The sequence below is a fragment of the Camelus bactrianus genome, chromosome 1 (genome assembly GCF_048773025.1).
Source record: "Camelus bactrianus isolate YW-2024 breed Bactrian camel chromosome 1, ASM4877302v1, whole genome shotgun sequence".
NCBI classification, from domain to species: domain Eukaryota; kingdom Metazoa; phylum Chordata; class Mammalia; order Artiodactyla; family Camelidae; genus Camelus; species Camelus bactrianus.
In genome coordinates this window covers 106,499,974-106,526,763 of record NC_133539.1, presented here as the reverse complement: position 1 = coordinate 106,526,763, position 26,790 = coordinate 106,499,974, and the positions used below count along the sequence as shown (strand labels likewise).

Below are 26,790 nucleotides of genomic sequence, written 5' to 3'. Positions count from 1 at the left end.
GCAATGGGGCTTCTTATGGAGGAGGGAAAGGAGGCTGGGCATCGTAGAGCCTCAGAGTGGAGGGAGGGAGGGAGACTGTGGGTCCATCCCTTCTGGGAACAAAGTAAACGAGGCGAGAAAACAAGCATTTGAGCACCTTCTTTTTCTCTAAGCTGGGCACATCTCATACATTTTAATTGCATACTTGAAGTGATCCTGCACAGGATGATTCTCTAACCAACCCCATCTTGCAAATAAAAAACTGAGGCTGTGAACGGTAACTTGCCCAAGATCACCCAACTGGTCAGTAGGAGAATATCAAGTGTGGAAATTTGGTGAGGAAACTTTAAAGACAGCCCCAGGTCCACCTTCTCCCACCCTCTCACCTCACAGGGGCCATCCATGACCCTCAAATGGTGAAGAGCCAGCATTCTGGAATGATCTCCAAGGTGCGGTCTATTTGAACAGACTGGGGAGGAGGGGGATGTTGTAAATGGGGCAGTATGCTCCTTAATCACCAACCAGCTTTTTATCCTGGGTGACTTCTGTCATCACCTGGGGTGACTTTTAAAAAAACTTTCTCCACACCACGTGAGACCAGCCGATTTTGTAGGAGGGTGGTGCACGCCCCTTGGCATTTTGACTGCCCTGCCTGTTTACAAAGACATCATTTAGTCTGGGATTATTTCAGGGGAGGCTGAAGACTGGAAAAACACCCATCCAGAGAAGATTGCTGAAAGTCCTTATGGACTGAGGGGTTTTCTGGGCTCATTATCCCACCCTCGCAAACCTCCTTTTCCTCCTGGGTTCACGCTTGCTTCCAGTAGGGGTCTTATCTTTGTGATTGGTCTGACTGGGGAGAAAAGGGGAGACAGTCCCAACCCTTGGCCGGGAGAGCTGCTCCCAAGCCCTCTGCATGGGGAGGCCAGCGCTGTGGCTAGTGGGTTGTCTGACAGTTGTTCAGAAAGGCCATTGTTGGGCCTCAGGTTCCTCTAGCTGGAGTCTGTCCTCGCTGGTGCTGTACCAGGCCTTGGTGATACAGGGAGGGACAAGATGTATGCCTGCCCTTTTGTGCACAGTTCGTGTAGAAGACTTCAAGGGTGATAGTGGCCTCTGCCCCAGGAGCAGCTGGGCACAGGGTAGAAGGGGATACGTCCCAGGGTAGGCAATGCCTGGGCCTGACCCATGGAGAGGTATGTGTGTGTAGAGGGCTCTGTGTGACCACGGGGCACCCTGGGGAGCACAGAGTTGGTTGGGGAAGTGAGTAGCGTGAGTAGTGCCCCTGCAGCATGGGTACCCTGGAGAGGTCAGCGGTGACAGCCAGTGACAGCCTTGAATGTCCAGTGAAGGGGACTGGACTTGACCCATCAGCTACAGGAAGCAGTAAAGGATTTTTCTCCATGAGGGGCACAGTCATTCTGACCCCTTGAATCTGTTCCATTAATCTGAGTTGGGCGGGAGCCCTGACTGGCTCCCTGTGGTCTCTCAGGGCTCAACCCTGAAGCAGGGCGCTGTCAGAGGAAGGGGCCCCCCATCTGACCGTTTCCTGTCTGCTGCCTTGCTTGGCAAGCAGAGGGCAGTTTTTTTTTTTATCAAATCCCCAGATGATTCTGCTGTGGGTGGTCTGAGCCCCGCCTCAAAAGTTGGATTCAGGTCCTCTGTCACATTAACATATTTCTTATCTGATTTTGAGAAGATCAAAAGAAACGATTTTCCTTCCCGATACCTTCCTACCCACTTAGTATTTTTTATTCATGTTGCTGCCAGCAGAAAATAGAAGGGAGCTTTAGTTTTTAATTTATATTTATTGTAATTGTTTTATTGAGGTAGCGTTGATTTACAATGTTATGTTAGCTTCAGGAGTACAACGTAGCGATTCAAAATTGTTATAAGTTATACTCCATTTTAAAGTTATTATAAAATATTGGCTGTATTCCCTGTGTTGTACATTATATCCTTGTAGCTTATTTATTTTTTACATTGTAGTTTATGTGTCTTTGGACGGGAGCTTTAAAAAGAGCCTCTTTGGGGAAGAGTATATAGCTCAAGTGGTAAAGGGCTTGCTTAGTATAAATGAGGTCCTGGGTTCAATCCCCAGTACCTCCTCTAAGAATAAATAAATAAATAAACCTAATTACCTCTCCCCTCTTCACAGGCAGACACATTCCCCCTGGCCCACTGTCACTGTCCACCCCAAGCCAGCAGTTAAGGAGGGACAATGAGGAGCTGACACAGTGCTCCCCTGACCTAAGAGGCAAAGAGGAGGGAACTGGCCCCTTCCCTCCTCTCCCCATTGCTGTCTCCTTCCAACTCCCTTCTGGCCCCTTTGGGCCACCAGCTCTGTTATGTGGGAGATCTCTGTTCAGTAAAGCCACAGGTTATCCCTACCATTATCCCCACCTAGGGAGAGGGGGGAACCAGATGCTGGGGCTTCAGCCGGCGCCTGGTCCTTCTCTCCTGCACCAGAGGGGCTTCAATCCCCACTTGAAGGAGGGGGAAATCACATGTTTTCAGGAGGCCCGAACATTTTATTTGGTGGGAACATTTGAATATTATTCAGCTTTTCCAATACACAAATATAATACATGCTTGTTGTAGAAAATTGAAAATTTGAGAAAGTGCCCCCAAATCTGCCCAAGAGACAGCTGCATGCCAGTTTTCTCCAGGCCTAGAAACACACCTAGACATGTCGATTCATAGATGAGTAACCTCATGGAAGTGCTGTTTTCCAACCTGTTTTTTTTTCCCCATGTACATTAAAAGCTTTTTCTAGGTTAGTGGATAGCATCCTTTTCAATGACACATAGCATTGCATTGTATGGTGTCAACTGAAATAAATGCACAGCCTAAAAGTTGAGAGTTATGTTTTATTTGGCAGGAGGACTTGAGCCAGGATGACAGCCTCCCAGATCGCTCTCAGGGACTGCCCCGAAGAGGTAGGGGAGGAGCTAGGATGTACAGGAGCTTTACAACAAAGACCAGGTAGTTAGAACGTTAAAAGATTACTTGTTAACTGAAGGAAACCAGACATCTCAAGTTAAAGAATTTAGTGCTTTTCTATGTATGGGAGGGAGCAAACACTTGGGCTCATTGAATTCATTCCTTTGACAAGCACCTAGCTATCTAGGGCCAGTATCCTGTCCTTTCTTATTGGGTCCCCTCAGAGTGCACCATTGTGAGTGGCTGCAGAGGCTGGGCTGCAGGCTTGTCTTCACTGGAGGGTGGAGGCAGCTGCTGACTTGATGGCTTCAGCATTCTTTGTTTACTAATATGGTTTGCAATATTTTTCGTTCACAATGGATACTTTTTCAACTTCTTTCTCCCACGTCCCCAGTATTTAAGTTATTTCCATTTTCCCCCTGTTCTTAACATCTTTGTACACTTGTCTGATTATACCTTTAGAATACATTCTCACATGTGGAATAGCTTCGAGAGAGGATATGTGCATTTAAATCTTTATACATTTATGCAAGTCCTGTTTGGACAGATTTACACTCTCACCCACAGTATACAAAAGCGCCTACTTCCCCCACCCCTGCAGGGAAATCCTAAATGTCAACATCAAGCTTCAGTAACTGCAAAAGATTATGCAACGACTCCTGTCTGTAGCCCCATGCAAATTAGCGTGGCCACATAACCCACACTTGTGTCTAACACCCTTTCTGTTAAAATCTAGAATTAAGGACTCTTTCAGAGCTGAGAACAACTCTGAAAACCCAGCCCTTTAATCTGATAGGTATGGAAACTATGGCCTAGAGAGCTCAGTGGCCTTCACAAGCACCAGTGATAGACACAGGACACCCAGTTCGTCATTCTCCAGTCCGCTGAGCCCCTGCACAGGGCAGGGGCTGTCCTGTGCATAATAGGATGTTTAAATAAATGATTGAATAAATCATTTTAACAGTTATTGTCTCTGGGTGAGGGTCCGAGGGTAAGACTTTTATTTTCTTTTGCATTTCTTCATCCTCAAAACTATCTACGATTGGGAGTATTTGTTATTCTGTGAGAAGGGAGGACACCCCCACCACCGCAGCTTTGACTTCTCCCAAGCAGAGTTTGCAGTTAGCAGCTTAGGTCCCTGCCAACACCCTCACATTGTTCTTTAGGGGACTCTCCCTCGCATCCCCCACCAGTGTTTGGTGCTGTCAAGCTCCTCCTCCTGGCAGCTCTAGGCTTCCATCACGGTGACAGATCCTGATTTCACTCCTATTTTTCTGAGTGTTCCTTCCATGCTCCCTGCCTGCCTTTCCTCCTTGTCACTTTGTGATGCAGTTTCCAAAGGTCACTCTTCACTTTGCTGCCATTGCCTCTTCACAATCAGCCCTTATCTGTTCAGGCTCAACTGTTCTTCAGAATCCCAGTCCCACATTTCTAGCCCCCACTGAGTCACCTGAGCTCAACGTTTCTCAACCTTGACACTATTGACGTTTTAGAATGGATGACTATGTGTTGGTGTGGGGGGCGTTGTCCTGTGCATCGTAGGGTGTTTAGCAGCATCCTTGGCCTCTGCTGACTAGATATTGGTAGCACCCCCTTAGTTTTGGCAACCAAAAATATCTCCAGACATTGCAGATATACCTGGGGGACAAAATTGCCCCTGGTTGAGAACCACTGCCTTAGCTGGACTCAACTTCATCAAAATAAAACTTATCCCTGATCTTCCTCTTCCTTCTCCCCAACTAAAACAGGGGTTGACCAGATGTCAGGAGATTCTAGCACGACTTTCTGCATGATAAAGCACAAGGAGTCCAGAGAATGGAGCCAGAATCACAGAATTCTAAGAGTCAAAAGGACTCAGAGGCCCTGAGCTCAGGTGTGCTAAGCTGTTGAGGCCCTCTTTCCCTTTAAGCTCAGATAGCCTCCAACTCTTTCCAGTACAGCAGTCCAATGACCAGAGTTGATGTAGAAGTGAAACTTTGTGCTCTCCCTGCTCAGACTAACACCCACGTGTCTACTTGTACAGGTATAGGATGGAATTTAGTGGTGGAAAACCTTCTTTGACCTGACTTTTGGCTGGTTAAAGACCATGTGGTGTCTAGTAGTATCATGTCCCTGACACTTGGCCTGGCACATGGCTGGTTTTCAGTAAATGACTGAATAAATCATTTAAACAGTGAATGTCTCTGGGTGAGGGCCCAGGAGTAACATTTTTATTTTCTTTTACATTTCTTCATCTTCAAAACTTCCTACAATTAGAAGTATTTGTTATTCTATAAGAAAGAAGGAAAGCCCATAAATATTTTCCCTTAAGTCAGAGAGGAAAAAGCCCTCACCTCATTCCACGTGTCTTGCCTCCGCAGGTCTGAGCCACCAGCAACATGGCCACCAGTGCCGTCCCCAGTGACAACCTCCCCACATACAAGCTGGTGGTGGTGGGGGATGGGGGCGTGGGCAAGAGCGCCCTCACCATCCAGTTTTTCCAGAAGATCTTTGTGCCTGACTACGACCCCACCATCGAAGACTCCTACCTGAAACATACTGAGATTGACAATCAGTGGGCCATCTTGGACGGTGAGACTCGATGGCGGCCCTGCATGGGGGTGGGGCATGCTGGTTTCTTTCGTGTTGCCATCATGGGATGGTTGGTGAAGGGCCGGGTATGTTTTCCAGGGTGAATTATGAACAGCTTTGTGGAAACCAAAGTGTGTTATTCAACAAAGAGGCAGCGCTAGAATCATGCCAGCTCAGTGATGTCACGTTTGTTATTTCTCGCTGATCAGAAGCTCTGATTAACACTTACAGATGTCTCTAGTTAATTAAAAGGAGGAAAATCAATTTTTTCTTCATAAGCATAGTTTATTTGGTAATTATCTCTGGGAGTGGTGGGTAGAGGAGGATCTTCCATCTGACATCGTGTTTCTAGTTTAGTCTAAATTGGTCCAGATTAGCAGTTCTAAAACTGAGGAGCCAGGCCAACAGCAGCAGCAGGGAACTTATCAGAAATGAAAACTTTCAGGCCCTACTGATTCAGAAATTCTGAGGGTGGGGCCCAGCAATCTGTGTTTTAACAAGCCCTCCAGGTGATGCTGAAGTTAGAGGACCATTGTTCTAGATTCTTACTGACTATTTATACTGTCTGAGTCTCAGACCAAAGAGCCATTAATCATAGAATGTCATTGTAGAAGGGGAGCTTTGAAAACCACTCAGATTGCAAGTTCTCTATCAGATATGTGATTTGCAAGTATTTTTTTTCACCATGCTTTGGCTTGTTTTTCATTCTCTTAACAGTGTCTTTCAAACACAAGAGTTTCTAATTGTGATGAATTTCAGTTTATCAGTTTGTTCTTTTATGCATTATGCTTCTGGTGTTGTGTCTAAGAAATCTTTGCCTAACCCAAGGCCACAAAGGTTTTCTCGTGTTTTCTTCTAGTTTAATGGTTTTTAGGTTTTACATTTAGGTTTATTATCTACCCTGAATTAATTTCTGTATATGGTGTGAGATATGAGACAAAGTTCATTTTTTTTTTTTGATATATGGATATTCAGTTGTCTGAGCATTACTTGTTGAAAAGATTGCACTTTCCCCACTGAACCGCTTTTTTCGTACTTTTGATGAAAATTGGTTGTCCATATATTCTGTTTGTTTGATCTACTGCCCTATCTTAACACCAATAGTACACTGTCTTGATAACTGTAGCTTTATAATAAGTCTTGAAATCAGGTACTGTTAAATCTCCAGCTTCATTCTTTCTCAAAGTTGTTTTGGCTAGCCCAGGTCATTTGCATTTCCATATGAATTTTAGAATCAGTTATGTTCTAAAATTCTAGATTTTGATTGAGATTGTGTTGAATCTGTGGATCAGTTTGAGGAGAATTGATTCCTAACAATGTTGAGCCTTCCAACCCATGAATGTGGTATCTCTTTTTTTATTTATTTAAGTCTTCTTTAATTCTCTCATCAATTGTTTTGTAATTTTGAGTGCATAGGCCTTTTACATATTTTATCAGATTTATACCTACCTCTGTACTATAAATGATGTTGGTTTTTTATTTTCAGTTTTCAATTGTTTATTGCTAAATATAGAAATACAATAGAATTTTATATATTGTAACCCACATCCTTGCTAATTACTTATTCGTTCTAGTGGCTTTTTTGTAGATTCTATTGCATTTTCTACAGAGATGATTGTGTCTATGAGTAAAGATAGTTTTACTTCTTCCTTACCAATCTGGATGGCTTCTATTTATTTTTCTTGTCTTATTTCTGTGACTTAAACACATACTTGTCTTGTTCTTGCTCTTAGGGTGAAAGCTTTTAGTCTCTCAGCATTAAGTGTGATGTTAGCCATAAGGTTTTTATAGATAACCTTTATCAGGTTGAGGAAATACTTTTCTGTTCCTAGTTGCTGAGAGTTTTTATCAGGAGAGGATGCTGGATTTTTGTCAAATGTGTTTTCTGTATCTATTGAGATAATCGTATAGGCTTTCTTTTTAATCTTTAATATGGTAAATTACATTGATTAAATTTTCCAGTGTTAAGCCAAAATTGTATTCCTGGGATAAACCCCACTTGATCATGGTATGTTGGCTTCTTGTATATTATTGGCTTTGATTTGCTAAAATTTTGTTTAGAATTGTTGCGTCTATATTCTTGAGAGGTATCGGTCTGTAGTTTTCTTGTAATGTATGAGTAATGCTGGCTTTATAGAATGACTTGAGATGCGCTCAAGTATGCGCTCTTCTTCAATTTTCTGGAAGAGTTTGAACAATATTGATATTATTTCTTCCTTATATGCTTAGTAGAGTTCATCTATGAAGACATCTGGGCATGGAGTTTTCTTTGTGGGAAGATTTTTAACTACAGATTTAATTTCTTTAATAGATATAGGGCTATTCAGGTTATCTACTCTCCAGTAAGCTTTTGTAGTTTGTGTCTTTCAAAAGCTTGATCAATTCATCAAAGTTAACAAAAGTATTGACATCAAGTTGTTCTTAATATTCTCTTATTATCCTTTTCATATCTGTAGAATTCATAATGATGTTACCTCTCACATTTCCAATATTAGTAATTTGTGTCATCTTTTTTCCTAATCCTGGCTAGAGATTTATCAACGTCATTGATTTTCACAAAGAACCAGCTTTTGAGTCCATTGACTTTTCCCATTTGATCCTATTGATTTCTACTCTAATGTTTATTATTTCCTTTTGCCTGCCTACTTTGGATTTAATTTTCTCTGCTTTTTCTAGCTTCTTAAAGTGGAAGCTGATGTCATTGATTTGAACTTTTCATTTTTAATAATAAGATGTTCATTTTGGTGCTATAATTTCCCCCAACTACTTATTTAGCTCTGTCCCACAAATTATAATATGTTGTGGTTTCATTTTTATTTGGTTAAAAATACTTTTTAATTTCTCTTTTGATATCTTCTTTGCTCCATCGGTTATTTAGAGGTATATTATTTATTTTCAACTATTTAGGAATTTTCCAGAGATCTTTCTGGGATTGATTTCTATTTTAATTTCATTGTGTCAGAGAACATACAGTATAATTTGAATTCTTTTAAATTTATTGAGGCTTGTTTTATGACTCAGGATATGGTCTATCTTGGTAAATAGTCCATGTGCACATGAAAAGAATGTGTATCCTGCTGTTGCTGGGTGGGGTGTTCTATGAATGTCAGTTAGATCAAGTTGGTAGATAATGTTCTCCAAGTCTTCTATAGCCTTATTGATTTTCTGTCTACTTGTTCTGTCAGTTATTGAGAGAGGTCTGTTGAATTTCAGAGTATGATTATGGATATACCTATATTTTTTTCCTTTTAGTTCGATCAGTTTTTGCTACGTGTATTTTGGCACTCTGTTGTGAAGTGCATAAATCTTTAAGAAGGAAACATCCTCTTGATAAATTGACCCTTTTATTATTATAAAATGACGTTCCTCATCCCTGGGTTTCTCATCCCAGTTCTGTGGCCTGGAAGCTCTCCCAGGGCAGTCAGCTAGGCATTCAGATGACCTCCTCTCTTGTATCCCATCTCTTAGGGGTCACTGTCCTTTGTTGCCTGATGTCCAGTGTCTTGAAATCCAGTTTCATATATGTTGTTCGTTTTTTGGTTGTTTCCAGTGACAAGATAGATCTGGTCCCTGATACTCCATCTTGGCTGGAACCAGAACCAAATCATCACTCTGAAAAAAGAGAACAACTTTGTGTAAATACTAAAAAACACTGACTTGTACACTTTACAAGGGAAAGCATTATGGCATTTGAATTACATCTTAATTTTTTAAAGTGCCATCCTTCAGGGCTTGTAAAAAAAAAAAGCATCATCCTTCAGGGCTTGTCTGCAGCCCTGGAACTTGGAAGAGTTCCACCAGGTACCAAGCACATTCCCACTTCAGGAATTTGTATTTGGTGTTTTTTCTGCCGAGCACATTCTTCCTGCAGAAATACAGTCTCTTTTGTTTCAGTCTCCATTCAGGTGTCCTTTTGTCTGAGATGTCTTCCCTCCACTAGTACCCACTCCGCCCCTGTCACTTCTGTCCCTCTGCCCAACTCTTTGTCTTTACTCTACGTTTTACTGTTGAACATAAATTTATATGTGTTCAGTGTGTTTTATTTGTTTGAGTGGTTGTCACTCCCCACTAAAATATAAATTTATGAGAGCAGAGACTTTATTTTATTTACTGCCCTATCATCAGCATCTAGAATACTGCTGGGCTCACAGTAGGTCCTCAGTACATGTCTGTGGAATGAATGAATAAGTGAGTCCTGAACTGTATATGTGCAACCACAGCTTTGATGTGCTCACTATATTATTTGCTAACTCACGTCAAAATATGCATAACAATTAAAGTTAAAAACTTAACGTTTACTCACTTTCTAAAATCATCTCATGCATGCACTATAAGATAAACTGAGTTACAGAAATATAGGCAGTTTCTTTACTGCAGGCCTTGAAAGAACCTTCAATATACAAACAGCTGTTGGAAATATATTAAAAGGATATATGATCCTTAGGGTTTCTCAAAGGACCATTTTTGCACATCATTCTGAGCTATTTCTATAGAAAACATTCTGAAAAACACTGCATAATGCATGTAAGAGAGTATCATCATGCCTGGTACATCGCTGGAGCTCAGTAAGTATTCTTTCTCTCTACATCCATGTTAACCTCTCTAACTTTTTAAAAGTAACTTTGGGTATTAGAGTATCCAAACTTGTTTCTAAAAAGAAGTTTTTTTTTTTTTCCTTAAGTGGTGTTAGGAAGATTTAGGGGTAACGCTGATCACCGTGGAGGCAGGGAGGGGAGCCTGGCCTTGGCACCACTTTATAAGCGCGAATCTGCAGAGCTTGTGTTCTGAAGCTCCCGGGCTCCCCCGAGGTGCTGCGCCTCTGAACCTGCCACCAGAATCAGGCCTGATTTAGGGCATCACCCTTCCAGGCCCACCTCGGGAGTAGATGCTGGATTCCCAGATTAGCACACTTCCCCACTCAGTTAGGTCTTGTATTAAGAAAAGGAAGACTTAGAGCATTATAGCTAAATACTAATTAGCTGGCATTTAAAAAGATGTCCCATATTTGGGGAACTTTAATCAAAGGCTGGTTGTATTTAGGCTTGGGTGTAACTCTGACCCCTACTGGGGCTGAACTCCTCTGGGGTGGTTTGCAGCCCTGGGATGGACGGGACTTTCCCTGACATCTGGCTTCTCTGGAGGCCGCAGCATCCTGGGCGAGGTGCTAAGCCTGGGACGCCTGCCAAGTGCTCTGAACTCTGGGGTTTCTCTTCTTCCAAACTCAGAAAGAACAAATACATGGCAGCTTGATAATGATGATGAAGAGGAGGAAGCAATCACGATATGTGTTGGGCAGTTACCGTGTGGGAGGCCTGTACCTCTCTAGAAGTAAAGCTCAGAGTTTCACACAGCTAGCAGTGATTTCAGCTCCCTTGTCTTCTGTACTCTCCATGGGTCTGGCCGGTTGGGAAGACCTTCTCCCTCCTTGTGCAGTGATCCCTGTGCCTCTGAGGATGGAGTTGAAATCCCAGGGAGGAGTGGGTGTGGCCTGGATTAGCAGGATCAAGGACACAGTCCCCTGTCCCTCTTCAGGAGGCCAGGGGCTCCAGTTCTGGGCTGAATCTCAGAGCAGAGATGCTTAAGCTTGCTCAAGGAGGCCTTCTCTGTGCACATGAGCACACAGATATCTGCTCCAGTCTCTGCTTTCACTTGTTTCGTCTTGGAGTTCTTGCATGCCTGTTTTTTTCTGTAAGCTTGAGCCAGAAGGCTCCTGAGCTCCATGGTATCAGCCCCCTCACTCTACACCCGAGGAAACTGCAGTGCACGTGGAGAAGTGACTTGCCAGGGTCAGGCCCAGCTAGAGGTGGAGCCAGGCCCAGGCCTCCTGACTTGACCAAACACGGCCCCTCCTGTCAGCCTGCCTCCTCCTCTGGCCCAAGCCTCAGGCCTGCAGGATAGGTTGACCAGGTCCTCTGCCCACTGACACCCTGGGCCTCCCCACTCCTATGGCTGCCAGCCGCACCCTCTGCCCAGCCGGTCTCTGCAAGCTTGCATCTTTCCTCCATCAACAGATGGACGCCGCTTCCCACCTAGGGGCTCTCGGGTCCCGCTCTGCAGCCACTCTATGCCCCGTAAGGGCTCAGTCTCTGCAAAGAGCAAAAGCCTTTGCTCCCCTCCTGCACCCTCAGAAGCTGGGATGTTTCCACCCTGGCTTCTGCCCAAATGGCAGACACAAGTGCTGTTGTCTTCACAGAGGGGCCTGGACTGGCTTTTCCCCGAACTTGAATCCACATTCTCTCTGGAGAAGAGGAGTGGAGAGGGACTCAGGGAGGGCAGCGAGAGGACAGGAACACTTACTGAGAGTTCTTCTCTGAGCTGGGGGCTTCACACGGTGGGCTGTATGCTCAGCAGCCCTTAGGCCAACTTCAGAGTAGGCCCTTTCCCGTGGCCCCAAAGAGGGGGTGCAGGCAAGCTGGCCAGCCTCTCTCCCGTCCTTCCCTTTTCCTGCAGACAGTGACATGGGAGGAGTTTCCCTCTTTCTTTTCCTTTATGAGGGAGTGTGGCCTCTGGCCTGAGAATATGCAACCCAGCCCCTGAAGCCTCTGCCTGACCTTTTATCTTGGTCCCAGTAGCCATCGCTGCTTGAGTGCTTCCAGTAACGGGGAGCTCACTGATCTCCAAGGTGCCTGGGGCAGTGCTGGCCTGTACAAAGCCCGTCCTTACACTGAGACCAGCTCTGCCTCCCAGACCCACTTTTCCTACTGCCCCTCTGCCCTCAGCAATGTTAGAGGTTACTGCTAACTTTTCTCGAAGGCCAGACCCTGTGCTAAGGGCTTCACAGGGATTGTTCTCTTTCATCCTTGTAGCAGTTCTGCTCAGTGGAGATCAGTGTCTTCCCTCTGCAGGTGAGTACGGCTGCTCCTCAGCTGGTACGTACCAGTGTTACTGGACTGGGGCTAAAATGGTGAGATACTTCTGTGCCACTGGAAAATTGCTGCCTCACTGCCACCCTGTCCCCCCAAGAGCCCTGCCCCAAGAACCCAGCCCTCCTGCTCCCGCACCTGTCCAGCAGCCCTTGGATTGGTCAGGCCCCTGCAGGCGTGGGAACTAAGACTCAGAGAGGTGAAATAACATATCCAAGGTCACACAGCTGAGTAACACTCCAGTCCCTCTCATCCCAAAGCCGAGGATATCTTGCTCTGTGCTCACCTTGGTCCACTAGCCAGCCTGGGAGCTGAGGGAGCGGCCATCGGCCAGTGATCTGGAGTCAGCTCAGCAGGGCTGAGTAATGAAAGTACCAGTGCATCATGCACCCTCCAAAGTCACAACACAGCCGGGGTCATCCTGAGCTTGTCGGCACCGTAAACTGCCCGTGGCTTTCTTCTTACTCACTCTGCTGACAACCAGGTCCTATACTTCTGCAGTTAATTTTGGGTTTTGCCCTGATTTCAGCCCAGTCAGTAGGTTTGCAGTCTCACCTGTCTGTCCTTGTGTTGGGTGATGCTACCAGCTCCAGGCCCCAGGTCCAAGTGACTAGGGGTGTCTCTGGACCGAGACCACGTGCCCTCATTGGTGGGGTCTGTGTCCCAAATGGGATATAGCCTCATCATTATTGCAAAGAATAAGTGAAACATTATAACTTGTAAGCTCCTTGAGGAGAGAGGCTTTGTCCATCATTGTATCTTTGGTGCCAGCGGCTTAGTTACTGTTCTTGAGTGAGTGAGGGAATCCAGCACCATGTGAAGCTTAGCAGAGTCAGCCTCAGCAGATGATCTTGTTGTTAGGATTGTTCTAATATGATTTATATTACTATTTAGGAGGGTGGCTTGGTGCTTTCAAGATTAGGTCCCATCAGCAGGATGGGTATAGCTCAGTGATCGAGCACATGCTTAGCATGCACAAGGTCCTGGGTTCAATCCCCAGTTCCTCCGTTAAAAAAAAGAGGTCCTGTTGCCTGTGCAGATGAGCCGTTGACCCATCTGCCCCACCTGGGGACGTCCAGAGTAGGCTTGACCCTGGACTTGGAGCTGTCACCCCTCCCCTCCTGTGATGTGTGGATTGGTCCCCGAGATTTATGTATGTGGGTGTGTTCATTAGTTCATTCTGTAAATACTGCTGGGTACCTGGTTCTCTTTTGGGCCTTGAAGGTACAGCAGTTGTCAAAGTCAAGTCCCTGCTCTCATGAAACTTCTGGTAGAATGGGGAGACAGAGCATAAACAACTACGTGATGTGTCAGGCAGTGATAACTGCTGTGAAGAAGAATACAGCAAGGTAGAGGAAACAGACGGGGAGGAAGAGGTTGCTATCTTATCTACACTGATCAGGGATAGCCTTCCTGGTAAGGTGATGTCAGAACAGAGACCTAAAGGACAAAGCTGTTTCTGTACCTGGGGGAAGAGAGTCTTGGCCAGAGAATCAGGTGCAAAGGCCCTGAGACAGGGGTGTGGGTGGTCTGTCTGGGGAACAGTTAGGGGGCCAAGGCGCAGAGGAAGTGAGAGAGTGGAAGTGAGATAGCTGGGGGCAGTCATCTTCTAGGGCCTTGGAGAGAAATAGGAAGTCATTGGAGGGTTTTGAACAGAGGAGGAAAGTGGTCTGACTGATGTTTAAAAGGGTCGCTCTGGCTGTGGTGTGGACCACAGGGGAACCAGGGCAGATCTAGGGAGACCAGATAAGAGGCTCCTGATGGTGACTAGGGCACCGGTAAAGGAGGTAGTGAGAAGGAGTTAGATCTTGGATGTATTTTAAGGAGAAAACAGCAGATTTTGTTGATGGAGTATGTGGGAAGGGGTCGGGGTAAGAGAGAGAAGAGGCTTTGGCCTGGACAACTGGTAGAATAAAGTTCTGTTTATCAAGATGATGAAGACTGGGAAAAGCAAGTCTAAGGGGAAAATCAAGAGTGTAATTCTGGACCCATTAAATATGGATGCTTTTCACACATACAGATAGAAGTCAAGCCAGCAGCTGGGTGTCTGAGTCTGGAGTCAGGGGAGATGTGCAGCCTGGAGTTGGAAATGTGGGAGTCACCGTGAAAAGCCATGAGACAAGAGCTCTCTGAGGAAGGGAACATGGTGAGAGAAGGGGTCCCAGCACAGAGCATGGGGACCCACCGGTGTTCAGAGGGTGACTAGGATCAGAGCAGGACCAGTCTCTGTGGTGGGAGAAGAGATCCCAACGCCGAGTGCAGAAGTCTCTTCAAAAGGGCAGGAGCCGTCGAGCACATCAGATGCTGGCCAGTGGCCTGTGGGATGAGGACTGCCAAGTCCCCGCTGATTTAGTGACTTGACAAGATCAGCTTTAATAGAGTGGTCTGATTACAGTGGGTTCGAGAGAGAGTGGAGGAGAGGAGGGAAGGGCAGGCAGTGAGGACAGACAAGTCAAGGAGCGTGGCTGTGAAGAGGACCAAAGAAATGGACAGTAGCTGGAAGATGTGAGGTCAAGGGGGGGAGGGTTTTTATTTTTAACTTTTGGGACTTTATTTTTATTTGCTTGTTTTTTAAGATGAGAGAAGTTTTGCCACATTTATATACTGATGGAAATGAACCAATAGAGAGAGAAATGGAAGCTGCAGGAGGAGGAGGGGACAAAATAGCAGCAGCGTCCTTGCACTGGTGATGGGGACAGAATCCAGGGCACAGCAGGAGGGGACAGGTCTTGGACAGAAGCAGACCCAGTCATCCACTGCAGAGAGGCAGGTGGAGCATGTGTCTCACAGAAGGGAGGTGCATTTTTTTTCCTTCGTACAATTTTTCTTAATTGAGATATAATTCACATGTAAAATCTCCCCCTCTTTTTTAAAAAAAAAATTTTTAATAGAGGTACTGGGGATTGAACCCAGGACTTCACGCATGCTAAGCACACACTCTACCACTGAGCTGTACCCTCCCCTCAAATTCCCTCCTTTTAAAGTGTACAGTTCAGGGGCTGATAGTACACACACAACGTTGTGCGATCACAAATTGCCTACTGAGTCACAAATCAGCAATTACTGGAATCACCACTGTCTAATCCTCTACATTTTCCTCACCCTCCAAAAAACTCACGCCTGTTAGCAGTCATTCTGCCACTCTCCCCTCCACCCAGTCCCTGAACCACTCATCTGCTTTCTGCCTTTATGGATTTGCCTGGCCTGGACATTTCCTGTAAATGGACTCATATAATATGTGCCTTTGTGCCTGGCTTCTTTCACTTAGCACAGTGCTTTCAAGGTTCATCCATGTCGTAGCGTGTGTCAGGATGTCATTCCTTTTTATGTGTGAATCATATTCTAGTGCAGTTGATGCTTGAACAATGTTGGGGGTTGAGGATGCCGACCCCCACGCAGTCAAGAATCTGCATATAACTTTTGACCCTCTCAAAACGTAGCTACGGGTATCCTACTGTTGACTGAAGCCTTATCGATAACATAAAGGTGATTAACACAGATTTTGTGTGTTATGTGTATTATATACTGTGTTCTTTATAAAGAAAGCTATTGAAGAAAAAATGTTATTAAGCAAATCATAAGGAAGAGAAAATACATTCACTGGACTGTAGTGTATTTATCAATACCATAAATTTATGTCATCTTTTACAAGATGAATGGTCTCTCTGTTAGTGCCTACATCAATATTGTCTTATGGGATACAAGACACTGTAAATGTTATTATATGTGTTACTAACACTAGACATCAAAATGAAAGGACAATATGAAAAAGTAATTAATATTTATGCACAGGTACAATGATTCATTTGTCAGTAAGTGATGTGGTTGCTTCGTGGTAGCCCAGCCTATAAACTAATGAATGAATCATTAAAAGATTTTTATGATGTACAGTATTATAGTCATATTCACGGTACAGTATTGGAAACACTATTACATGTTTTTAAAAACCACTTTCTTGTGATGATAGACCGATACACATTTTCTCCAGTTACTAGAGAGAGAGAGGTGTGCTGTAGGGTAATTCTTTGAAAGCAAAGTTATGAAACAGTAAGAAAACGAACACATTATTAAATTTAAATATCACTCACTTTATGCCTAATGTAAGGAGAGTCCATTTGCATCAGTGCAAGTCTTGCACACAAGATTTCACACGTATATTTTTGTGTGGGTATTGAAAAAAGTCCCGTACAAATGGACCTGCAAGTTCAAACCTGTGCTGTTCAAGGGTCGGCTGTTTATGGAGAGGCCACATTGTGATTATCCAGTCATCAGTCAGTGGGCATTTGGGTTGTTTCCACTTTGGGCTGTTATGAATAATGCTGCTGTGGACATTCGTGTGCGAGTTTTTGTGCAGACGTGTGTTTTCACGTCTCTTGGGTCCATCCCTGGGAGTGGGATTGCCGGGCCGTGTGGTGTCTGTTTCACACTTTGGGAGCTGCCAGACAGCTCTCCCTCCCTCACCTGCGGTGTACGGGGCTTCCCTGGCTCTGAAGCAGGTGGACTTGGAGGCTTGTGGAGTTTCTTGCCTGATGATCTGTTTCAGATCCAGAGCTGGGAGTGCAGGCTGGAGGCAGGGCGGTGGTGGGAGACGGTGGCCCTGGAGGGAAGTGACTGGGTACAGTGTGTTTAGATCTGTCGGGTGCTCTAAGGTTGCCCTGGGAGAGAGTGCTCAGGACTTTGAAGGAAGCCAGGCCAGCACAGCCGAGCTGTCTCCTCCTAGTTCCACGTGGCTGCCCAGGGGCAGGGGTGGAGGAGGTGGAGGATTTGGGGTAACCAGGTAGGGGTGGGAGTAGGAGGCATAGCCTCCGGGCCTTTGTCTTCCAGCTCTGCACACCTCAGATGTTCTGTCCTCACCCCCTCTCTTCACGGGCCTTGGGGACATTGCGGCTGAATCCCCACTCAGGGACAGGCCAGGACCCAGACACACTTGGGTTCAAATCGTGCCTCTGCTGGCCACTAGCTGTAGGAGCCTGAGCAGGTCACAAGCCTGCCCTGCCTCAGTTTCTTCCCATGAAAAATGCTCCCCCTGCCCCAGGGGTTGTGAGGTGGAAATGGGGTCACTGGCCACTGCTTCCCTCCCTGTTCCTCCCCATTGCCAGGCCCTTCCCAGGCCCCCATCTGTCTCTTGAATGCTCCTGGGTTCCCGGTTACACAGGTGAGACCCCTTGCTGCTCCTTCCTGTTTCTTCTCTTCCGTCCCTAAGAGTGACATTGTGGTGGGGGCAGGACCGGGCTTCTCTAAGTATCCCCCAAAACCACAGACCATCTCCCTGAAAGGATGTGCACCCACACATGTAATGTGCATCCATCAAGTCAGGGGATCTGTGGGCCTCATGGAAACATATCCCAAGAGCGCCTCCCCCCAACCCCAGCTGCAGTAGTGTGACCTCGAGAACTAGCGTCCCCTTGGGCTGGTGGCCAGCACTTCTCCCCTGAAGTGTCTTGAAGTCAGCAAGTCAAGGCTGGGGCCGCTGCCAGAGGGAATTGCCAGAGAGCCAGCTGGCTCCGCCACGGGACCTTAGCCCCCTCCCCCTTAGAGAGTGCCCAGCGGCCTGGCTCCCTGCACTGGGCCAGCGCTCCCAGAAGGAGAAAGCATCCCTTTTTCTGGGACCAGTGCATGGTCAGTGCATCCTGCCCTCTGCCCAGCACCCAGACTATCCCATCCACACCCTCACCTAGAAAAGGGAGCCCTCATTACTATTGATCCTCAGCTAGGTGGCATTTTTAAAATTTGAGTCTTTTCCTAGGAGGAGCACCGGCTTTGCTCCCTAACTGTCGTGTGAAATGGGCGCCGTCGCTCCTGCCTCCCATGGGGGGCCTGTGGTTGGGAGCAGGTATAGAAAACACCAGGCATGGTCCTTGGAGGCATATTGTCTCTAGAAATGATCATCTCTCTTGTTTCATATTCCAGAACCCTTACTTCACCCTGATGGGTGAGTTACAGGACTTTAAAAGTCAGTTTTTAGTAGCTTCCCCTACAGCTGGCGTGGGCTGTCTGAACCCAGTAACTACATTTCCTGTAGCGTACGTGTGGTCTGTCCAGTCATTCTGCAAGTATTTGATAAACGCTTGTTGGGTGCTGAAGCTTTTGGGGGACCCAGGGAGTCAAAGCTAGACTCCCACCCTCTGGGGCTCCACCGCCTGGTGGGGAGCTGAGCTGGGCCTAGAGGCACAGGCTTGGAGGAACCCACCCACACCACGCACAATGGGAATGATTCAGAGATAAGGTCAGAGGCTAGGGAGCTCAGGAGAGGAGGGGGGCTACAGCCCTGCTGGAGGGCAGAGGGGAACCCCGGAGGAGAGGGCATTATAGTTGGAGGTCATGCCTTGGGCAAAGGCCTGGAACCAAGGCACAGCCCAGCCAGATATCCTCTGGTTGAAGTAAACAGCCTGGACGAGCTAAGGCAATTGAAGTGCCCTCCGCCACAGTGTGTGGCCTTGAGCAGATCCCTTTAACTCCCTGGTCCTCAGTTTTCTAATCTGTACTAGGGGTACAGTAATACCTTCCTTACGAGGCCGTAAAGAGGACAGCAAGGATGCGTGTGTATGAAGCCCCAGCACAGTGTGTGCTGCCAGTAGGAACACGGTGGGCAGGACTCCTTTTGGCCAAAGAGCTCAGACTGTATCCTGGGCTGCGAGCCAATGTCAGAGTCCCCAGACCCCTTGCCAGGGTTTGCCTCCCTCTGGGATCCCTGGTGGAGAAGGAAAGAAGGGAAAGGGAGGGGAGGAGGGCTCAGGAGGGACCCGGGCTGGTGCTGCCTCCACGCTGGCTGCCTGCCTGGGGCCCCATCCACGCCAGCATGCAGGCTTGGCTTCTGGAATCCACAAGATCCAAGAGCAGCCCGGGGTTTCCACTTAAGTCTGGCTGCCCTGTCTGTCTCTGGGTTTGTGTCAGTCTCTGTCACACACATGCGCGCACGCATGCACACACACTGGCAGGACACCTCTCGCAGTGACTAATACTTTCTGTCTCAGGAGTCCTCCTGCCTTCACATCAGGCATGGGGGATGTGGGCAGAATCATGTTTTTTTTTTAAGCAGAGCTGCCCATTTTCTTCAACCCACCCCCTAGGAAATCTTGGAGGCAGAGCCACTGACAGGGGGCCTGTGACCAGGTGTTTCCTGGTGTATGTGTGGAGGGGAGGGCTGGGAAGGGATAGGCCCCAAACCAGACCAGGCCCAGCTCAGCTCCCACCTCCTCCCTGGTTGCACTGCCCTCCTGGGGCCCAGGGTTTGGAATTTCCAAGGTGTCCTCAACTCTCCTCTCTCCTCTTGGCCCCCATTCCCTACATTCCTGTGTCCCCAGGTGTCCCCATTCATTCTTTCCTCTCCTTCCAAAACACACTACCTTCGCTTATGCCCTGGTCACCTCTGCCCAGGTCCCTCCTCCACCTCTTCACAAGGGTGCTTTTTCAGTCCCCTCCCTCTTTGGCTGCCAAACTCACTCTCCTCCGACTACACCTCTTCCCTCTCTGAACCTTCAGTAGCTCCCCAGTGTCCACCAAATGCAGACATTTTAGTTCAGACTCCAAGTTCTCAGCCTCTGTTCCCCCTGCCTCCTCTTCCTCCTGCATCTTCCTAGCATGGACCTTTGTCCCCAGCTCACCAGACTCCTCGCTGCTCTCCTTTCCTTCCTCCAGGCCCTTGCTTCTGCTGTTTCTCTGTCTGGAAGTCCAGAGAAATGTCAATTTCTCTTCTTCCATGAAGGGCAGGAGAAATGTCCTCTCTTTGCCAGAACCTCCCATTATCCCTCCAAGCTGAATGGACCCCACCCCTTCTCTAGATGTCCGATAGTACGAGTCACTGTCTGTCCTGTGTTGTTATTTTTCTTTAAGTATCAGCCTAACTAGCCTCTTAAGTGCCTTGATAGGGAGATGCATCTTATTCTTTAACCGTCCAAAGTCCCAGGTAGCAGAGGGGTAGCTGAGTAAGTGCTGAGACAATAATGGGCAAAGGGATGACTATACCTCTTAGGGTCCCACATGCAGGCTGCTTCTGTCCCCCAAAGGTGGGGCGGGCCTGGAAGTCACCACACCCCCACGTGCTATTCCTGTCCAGGTGGTGATTAGGATTATGCTAGGATCTTACAATGAGCTAGACAGTTCCTCTGTTCTCCTTGTGCTGGAACCATTTGTAGGTTACAAGATTAGCTTTGAGCTGCTCGTGGGATAGTTTTGTCTCTTCAATCTCATTGGTAATTACTGGCCTGTTTCAATTTCAGATATTTTCTTGAGCCAGTTTTTTTTGTTGTTCCTTTATAGTTGCTTAAATCATCCATTTCGTCAAGAGTTGAAAATGTATTGCTATAAAACTGTAGTTTTCTCTCACAATATTTATCCATATCCATAGTCATAGGCCTTTTCTCATCCTAAATGTCTTTTCTTCTCTGGTAAGAATTTCTAAAGATTTTGGGGTTTTTTTTTGTTTTTTTTTTTTTGCTTAGTTGGGTTTTTTTTTTTTTTTTCCCCTTTGGTCTTTTCACAGAATGAGCTTTTGATTCTTAGATATCAATTACTTTTTCCTTCTTCCCATTTTCTTAATTTCTACTTTTATTGATTTCTTCTTTCTTTGGTTTTATTTTTTCTTCTCTAGCCTCTTAATTTAAAGCTTAGTTGATTTTCAGTCTTCTCTTGTTTCCTGAAGTACATTTAAAGCTGTAATTTTCCTCTGAGTACCTCTTTGGCCTCAAACCAGAGGGTTATATTATTGTTTATTGTTGTACAGCTGTAAATTGTAATTTCTTTGCTTTTCTCTTTAACTGGAGAATTAGGGAGCACTATAGCTTTTTAGGCTTTCAAGTGGATAGTTTCTGTTATACTCATGTTTCCATTCACTTCTGATCTTATTACATTATAGGTAAAGAAGGCTCGTATGACTTCTGCTTTCGGGAATTTGTCAAAATATTTATGGCCTAATATGTGGCCAATTTTTTTGACTGTTTCACGTGTGATTGAAAATACTTATGTTTTGTATATAAAGTTTGTTCTGTTTCTCCGATTACATTTGTGAATTGTATTATTTAATGATAAATCATTACTTTTGGGGAGCCACCTATTCCATCTTTAAGGACTGTTCAATTCTCCCACAGTGAGTCTGGAGTTTGTCAATTCCGACCGTTTTAAAAAATCAGTTTTTTACACATACATATTTTTAGGTAACATCTTTATATGCTTGTAACTCATGACTTTGGCATTTCTTGATCTTGTGCTTTTTCCCATTATAAATACCCTGTTTTGTTCTGTTGGATGCCGTAGCCTTGAATTCTGTTTTGTGGGTACATGTGGCTGGAATATCCTTTTTTATCCTTTCATTTTTCATTCTTTCTGTGTCATTTTGTTTTATATGCGCTTTTTATAGTAGCAAATGGATTTTGTGCTGAGTATCTCCTTTTAATAGGTAAATTTAACCCATTTGCATTTACTGTTGTTCGTCAGACTTATTTCTGCCATCTTATTTCATGCCTGCTTTGTAAACTTTCTTATTTTTATAGAGTTTATTTTTGCCTTCCATTGGATTGGTCCCATTTACTTTGTTCTGTTTTTGTTTAATGATTAAGGAGTTTTGAGGTTTTTTTTCCAGGGGTTGTTCTGTGTACATACGTGTGTGTATACTTGTCTTTTTCTGTCAACATCTGGATGAAATCAGTGTCTTTAGACTCTTCCTAAATGAGGCAAGAACTTTAGTAATAACTAATTTTTTTCTCAGCTCATACCATCACATATGGATCAGCACAGATTTTAGTTCTAAAATGTCCTTCATTTTCTTCAAATTGTGTTACAATATCTATTTAAACTTACGTCTGAGGTTTTGCTGTTTCCTTTGTCTGCCGCTTCCCACTGTTTATAACATTGCTCACCTTTATCTTTCATGGATCTAATTTTCACTTTACTGGAGTATATCCTCCAAGAATTCTTTTAGAAAGCATGGATAATATAATTTCTAAGGCCATCAAAGTCTGAAATGACTATCTTTTCCTTCCTAGAGGGTCCCTTTTGATTTTCAACTCCCGATTGAATTGTTTTGTTTTTTAATTCTGAATGATCATATTTTTAAATATACTAGATTCCTAGTTTTTGTTTTGGATAATAGACAAAACAAAAACAAAATCTGTGAATGTGTTAATTACAATATTACCTGGTTACCTGCTGTTTAGTTCGGGCCTTCCCATCCCTGTTTCAGCCAAATCCGTGCCATTTTCGTCTGTGGAGTGCGGTCCTGAGTGGGATTTAGGACAAAAGGCTCCACTCCCTCTGGTGAAGGTTCAGTCTTCCTACCCCACCGCCACTGAAAATATTGGGGAAACTGCGTGTCTCCCCACTGGTCCTCAGCTATAGGTCCTATTTTCTTAGCTCCTTCATTTTGTATCCAGACCAAATAATTCAAGGATGTCAGAGCTCGAAGGACCTGAAGGCCCAGGAGCCCCACCCCTCCTTTCATACTTGAGGAGACCAAGGCCCACAGAAGGGAGCTGCTCTTGTGTATGGGTCACAGTCTGGCCTGTGTACCTGCCAGGCCTTGCCCCTCTGCTGTGCTGAGTGACCCAGGAAGATGTGCAGGGGTGACAGGCTGCGTGGACAAGGTCACTTTCCCAGGCAGGGCCTCAGGGTGTCTACCTGAGGAGATGTGGGTTCCTGGGGGTCCTGGATAGCTCGTCCAGTGGCTTTCTGTGCCACCCACACACTGGTGACTCCTCCTTCTGTCTCTCTTTCCCCTCTTCTCAGTTTCTGTCTTAAGTCTCCATGTACCTATTTGAAGTTCCATGTAGGTGCCTGAGAGTTTCTGAAGTGTGTTTCCAAAACTGAGCCCCCCGACCCTGTTTTTCACCGTCTCTCCCACTCAGTATATGATGCCACCATTCATTCAGCTCAGGCCCTAAACTGCCCTCGTCCTCTGCTGTTCTCTCTCATCCCCCGTGTCCCTACATTTCCCCCCAGGAGCCCTGCTCCTGTTGGCTCTGTCTTAGAAAGTGGCCTGAATCTGGTCACTTCTCTTAGCCCCCGCCCCACCCTACCCTTGGTCCAACCCTCCATCCTGTCTTGCTGGACTATTTCCTAACCTCCTGACTGGTGTCCCTGCTTTCACTCTCCGTCTGTGTTGCCCCAGCAACCAGAGTAAACTTTGCAAATGTCCTATAGATCATTTCACTCTTGCCCAGTGTCTCCAGTGGCCCCTGTCATGCTTAGAAGGAAGTCAGCCTTACCCCTGTGCACCAGCCCCACCCCAACCCCCATGGCCTGCCTAGAACACCGCCTGATACGTAGTAAGCTCTCAAAATAGTTCTTGAATGAATGAATGAATGAAATTAAATAGGTTTCACATTCATGTATTCCTTCAGCTACTATTTGAGTACTGTTTGTGCCAGGCTCCAAGTAGACGGGTGACACACAGACCAAGTCCCTGGCTCTGGGAACTGACAGTCCAGCTGGGGGCCTTTTAAATGGGCAGTGAAAACAGTGCCATGAAGGGTCCATTTGGGGGTGGAGAGAGTCACGGGGGCTCTGGCAGCAGAATTCTGTGAGTCAGAGTAGCTCACCAAGGCACAGGGAGCAGAGAGGGAAGTGGCTGGGGGAGGGAATCCCAGGCCCAGATGAGGATACAGTCTCCCATAGACACTCCTGTAGGACTTCTTTGCATCAGTGCTGCTCCAGGGGCCTGAGTATATTAACTCAAAACATCCCTGACAAGCCCTGTTTTAGGAAGAGGAGGCACAGAGACATGAGCTTGCCCAGGGTCACAGGCTGGGAATCAGGAGGCAGACTCAGCCCAGAACCTGGCTTCAAGATCTGGAACCAACCTCCACTGCCTCCAGGAGAGGGGAAGCGGGTCTGGTCAGGGAGAGCAAGCTGGGAGAGTGGGGAGGGGCCGTGCTGGGCGGTGGCTTACAGGTCACTGAGGGGTTCCCACTTCAGGACCCCCACAGGGCCAGAGTGGGTCAGGCTTGCAGATCTACAGAAAGACCCCCAGCTGTGGCCGCGACCTCCCTGAAACAGGGAGAGCATTTCATCTCAGGAGAATAGGCGTATGAGGTGGGGGTAGTGAGGGGATGGGTGGGTTGAGGGAAGAGCCTTTGTGGAGAAGGTCCCCCCAGCCTCCCTCTCCCCAACTGCCCCAGCTCCCACGTCCCTCCAGCCCTGGAGCAGCCCCTCCTGGGTGACGAGGGCCCTGGCTCTCAGGGAGCCGCTCCTCCCCCACGGCCTACCTGGTATCTGTCCGCACAGGGCCCAAGGACCCTTCCTGACCCAGGATGGCCTCTTCAGAGCTTCCCTCAGGCTTGTCCCGGGGCTTTCCTCCCTCGGGGCTGCAAGGTATAAGCACTGTGTCCATTTTACAGAGGAGGAAACGGAGGCTCGGAGGCAGGTAACCTCCCCAAGAATCAGCTTGTAAGACCTGCAGCAGGGATCGAAGCCCACACCTGGGGACTCCAGAGGAATTTGCAGCCGAGTTGATCACTGACCTCATGAGGCTTTTCTGCAGGTGGAGAATGAAGGCCCAGGGAGCACCGTGGGTTAGAACTGGTTGGTCCACAAATGAGTCAGAGCCTCACACTGCGGTGCCTGAGGCCCCGCTGGGCCCTTAGAGCGCTGGGCCCTGGGAGCTTGTGGGGACAGCTGATGGGAGCCACCCTGGGGGCCACAGGCCGCGGGGGCTCCTGGGTGGGTGGTGACAGCCCCTGAGCAGCCTCATCCCACCCCAGTTCTGGACACAGCCGGGCAGGAGGAGTTCAGCGCCATGCGGGAGCAGTACATGCGCACGGGGGACGGCTTCCTCATCGTCTTCTCAGTCACGGACAAGGCCAGCTTTGAGCACGTGGACCGCTTCCACCAGCTCATCCTGCGCGTCAAGGACAGGTGAGGGCGGCTGGGCAGGGACCTCCCCACGCCTGGCTCAGGTGGGCTCCGTCTGTCTGTCTGTCTCAGATCTTCAGGTGAAAACTGAAGCACGAAGGGCAGAGCTGAATTCAGACCTAGATCCCTCAGACACCCACCAGCTCCCACCCTCTCTCTTTCCAGGTGGCCAGGGGTCTCCATGCACCCAAGGCCCCAAGGATTCAGCTCCCACCCATCTCTCCTAAACTGTCCCCAATGATGAATCAAGGGAACATAAGTAACATCTGTTTCCGCTCCAATTTAACCAAGTTTTATTCCAAAGAAAAAGTGAATTTTCTTTCCAGTATACATTGCAATTGGCTAAATCACATTTTACTGTAAGATTTACAAGCCTGTAATTAAAGGCTCATTTTTTCCTTAGCATAGTATCGACTAGTTAAATAGTTTGGAGTCTGTTTTAAGCCCAACTGGTCTTTTTAGTTAATTGGCTCATAAAGAGGCAATGTTAAAGTCAAAGGATAAACTAATAGGAAAACAGCAAACTTTGAAAAAATCTTGGTAAATTTGAAAGAACCAGTTAACACCTGTCTCAAAGGCAAATTGCTAATAACTTTTCAAGATAAAGGGATATGTACACATACACATATGCAAAAAGCTATGAAGAATAAATGTGGATTAAGCCCCTGACTATAGGACTTTCTAAAGAGAAAACATAAATGACTCAGATGTGGAAAAATATTCAGTCTTCTTGCTAATCAAAGAAGTGCAAGGAAGAATAATAAAGTACCATGTTTCACCCACCAAATTATAATTTTTTTAATGAAAATACTCAGTGTTGACAATGATGCTGTGAGACTTCCATTTCGTTCACTTTTGGGCAGCAATTTGGCCACATGTGCCAATGGGAATCTTTAAGGCAGACATACCTCTGAACCCCTCCCTCCCTCTCCTGGGAGCCATCCTGATTTTGCAGCTGCCATTTAGTAAGTGACAACTGTGCGCCAGCCCCTGGCCCTGGTGCTCTTCATGAGTCATTGCTGGCGACCAGAGCATGATGGCCTGTGTTGGGGGTGCATCAGGGTGACGGGGAGATGGGAGGAGGCACCTGGGAACCCAGCCGCTGGCCCAGACAGTGCAGAGCCAGAGGTTCCCTGGAGAATCCCAGCTCACTTTGCAACAGGCCTAAGGCTTCAAACCAAGGCAGCCCCCAGGCCTCTTTTCCCTTTCTGGAGATGTGGAGGGAAAGACTCTGAGGTCAGCCCCAGGCCCATCGGGAGGTGCTGTGTGCTGTCAGGCCTGAGGGGTGGCTATACACCTCCACCAGGAGTGGGGGCAGTGAAACCTCACAAGCTGCTGTTCCTTTATTTTCCAGGGAGTCATTCCCGATGATTCTCGTGGCCAACAAGGTTGATTTGATGCATTTGAGGAAAATCACCAGGGAGCAAGGAAAAGAAATGGCGACCAAACACAATGTAGGTGGGGTGGGGGGGGGGGCTGGGGGCATGGGGCATGGTCAGGGGATGTCAGTGTCCCACCTCTCCTGCAGTCTTTGTGGGGATGGAACTCAGGCCTCCTAGGTAATGGGCTGGATTCCACAGAGCAGCCTCATGGG

At 46.7% G+C, this 26,790-nt stretch overlaps 1 protein-coding gene across 5 annotated transcripts in view; it reads left to right on the top strand.

Annotated features, from left to right (window-relative positions):
* The window catches only part of MRAS (muscle RAS oncogene homolog), a 56,040-nt gene that overhangs the window by 19,957 nt on the left and 9,293 nt on the right, over nt 1–26,790 (top strand). For all 5 annotated transcript variants that reach the window (XR_012509277.1, XM_045514729.2, XM_074370698.1 and 2 more), the window contains exons 2-4: nt 5,280–5,490; nt 25,046–25,199; nt 26,551–26,650. Coding sequence is in view for 4 of the 5 variants with exons in the window: in XM_045514729.2 (XP_045370685.1) it covers nt 5,298–5,490; nt 25,046–25,199; nt 26,551–26,650 (447 nt within the window). In the remaining variant the exon portion in view is untranslated. The remainder of the gene's footprint in view (nt 1–5,279; nt 5,491–25,045; nt 25,200–26,550; nt 26,651–26,790) is intronic.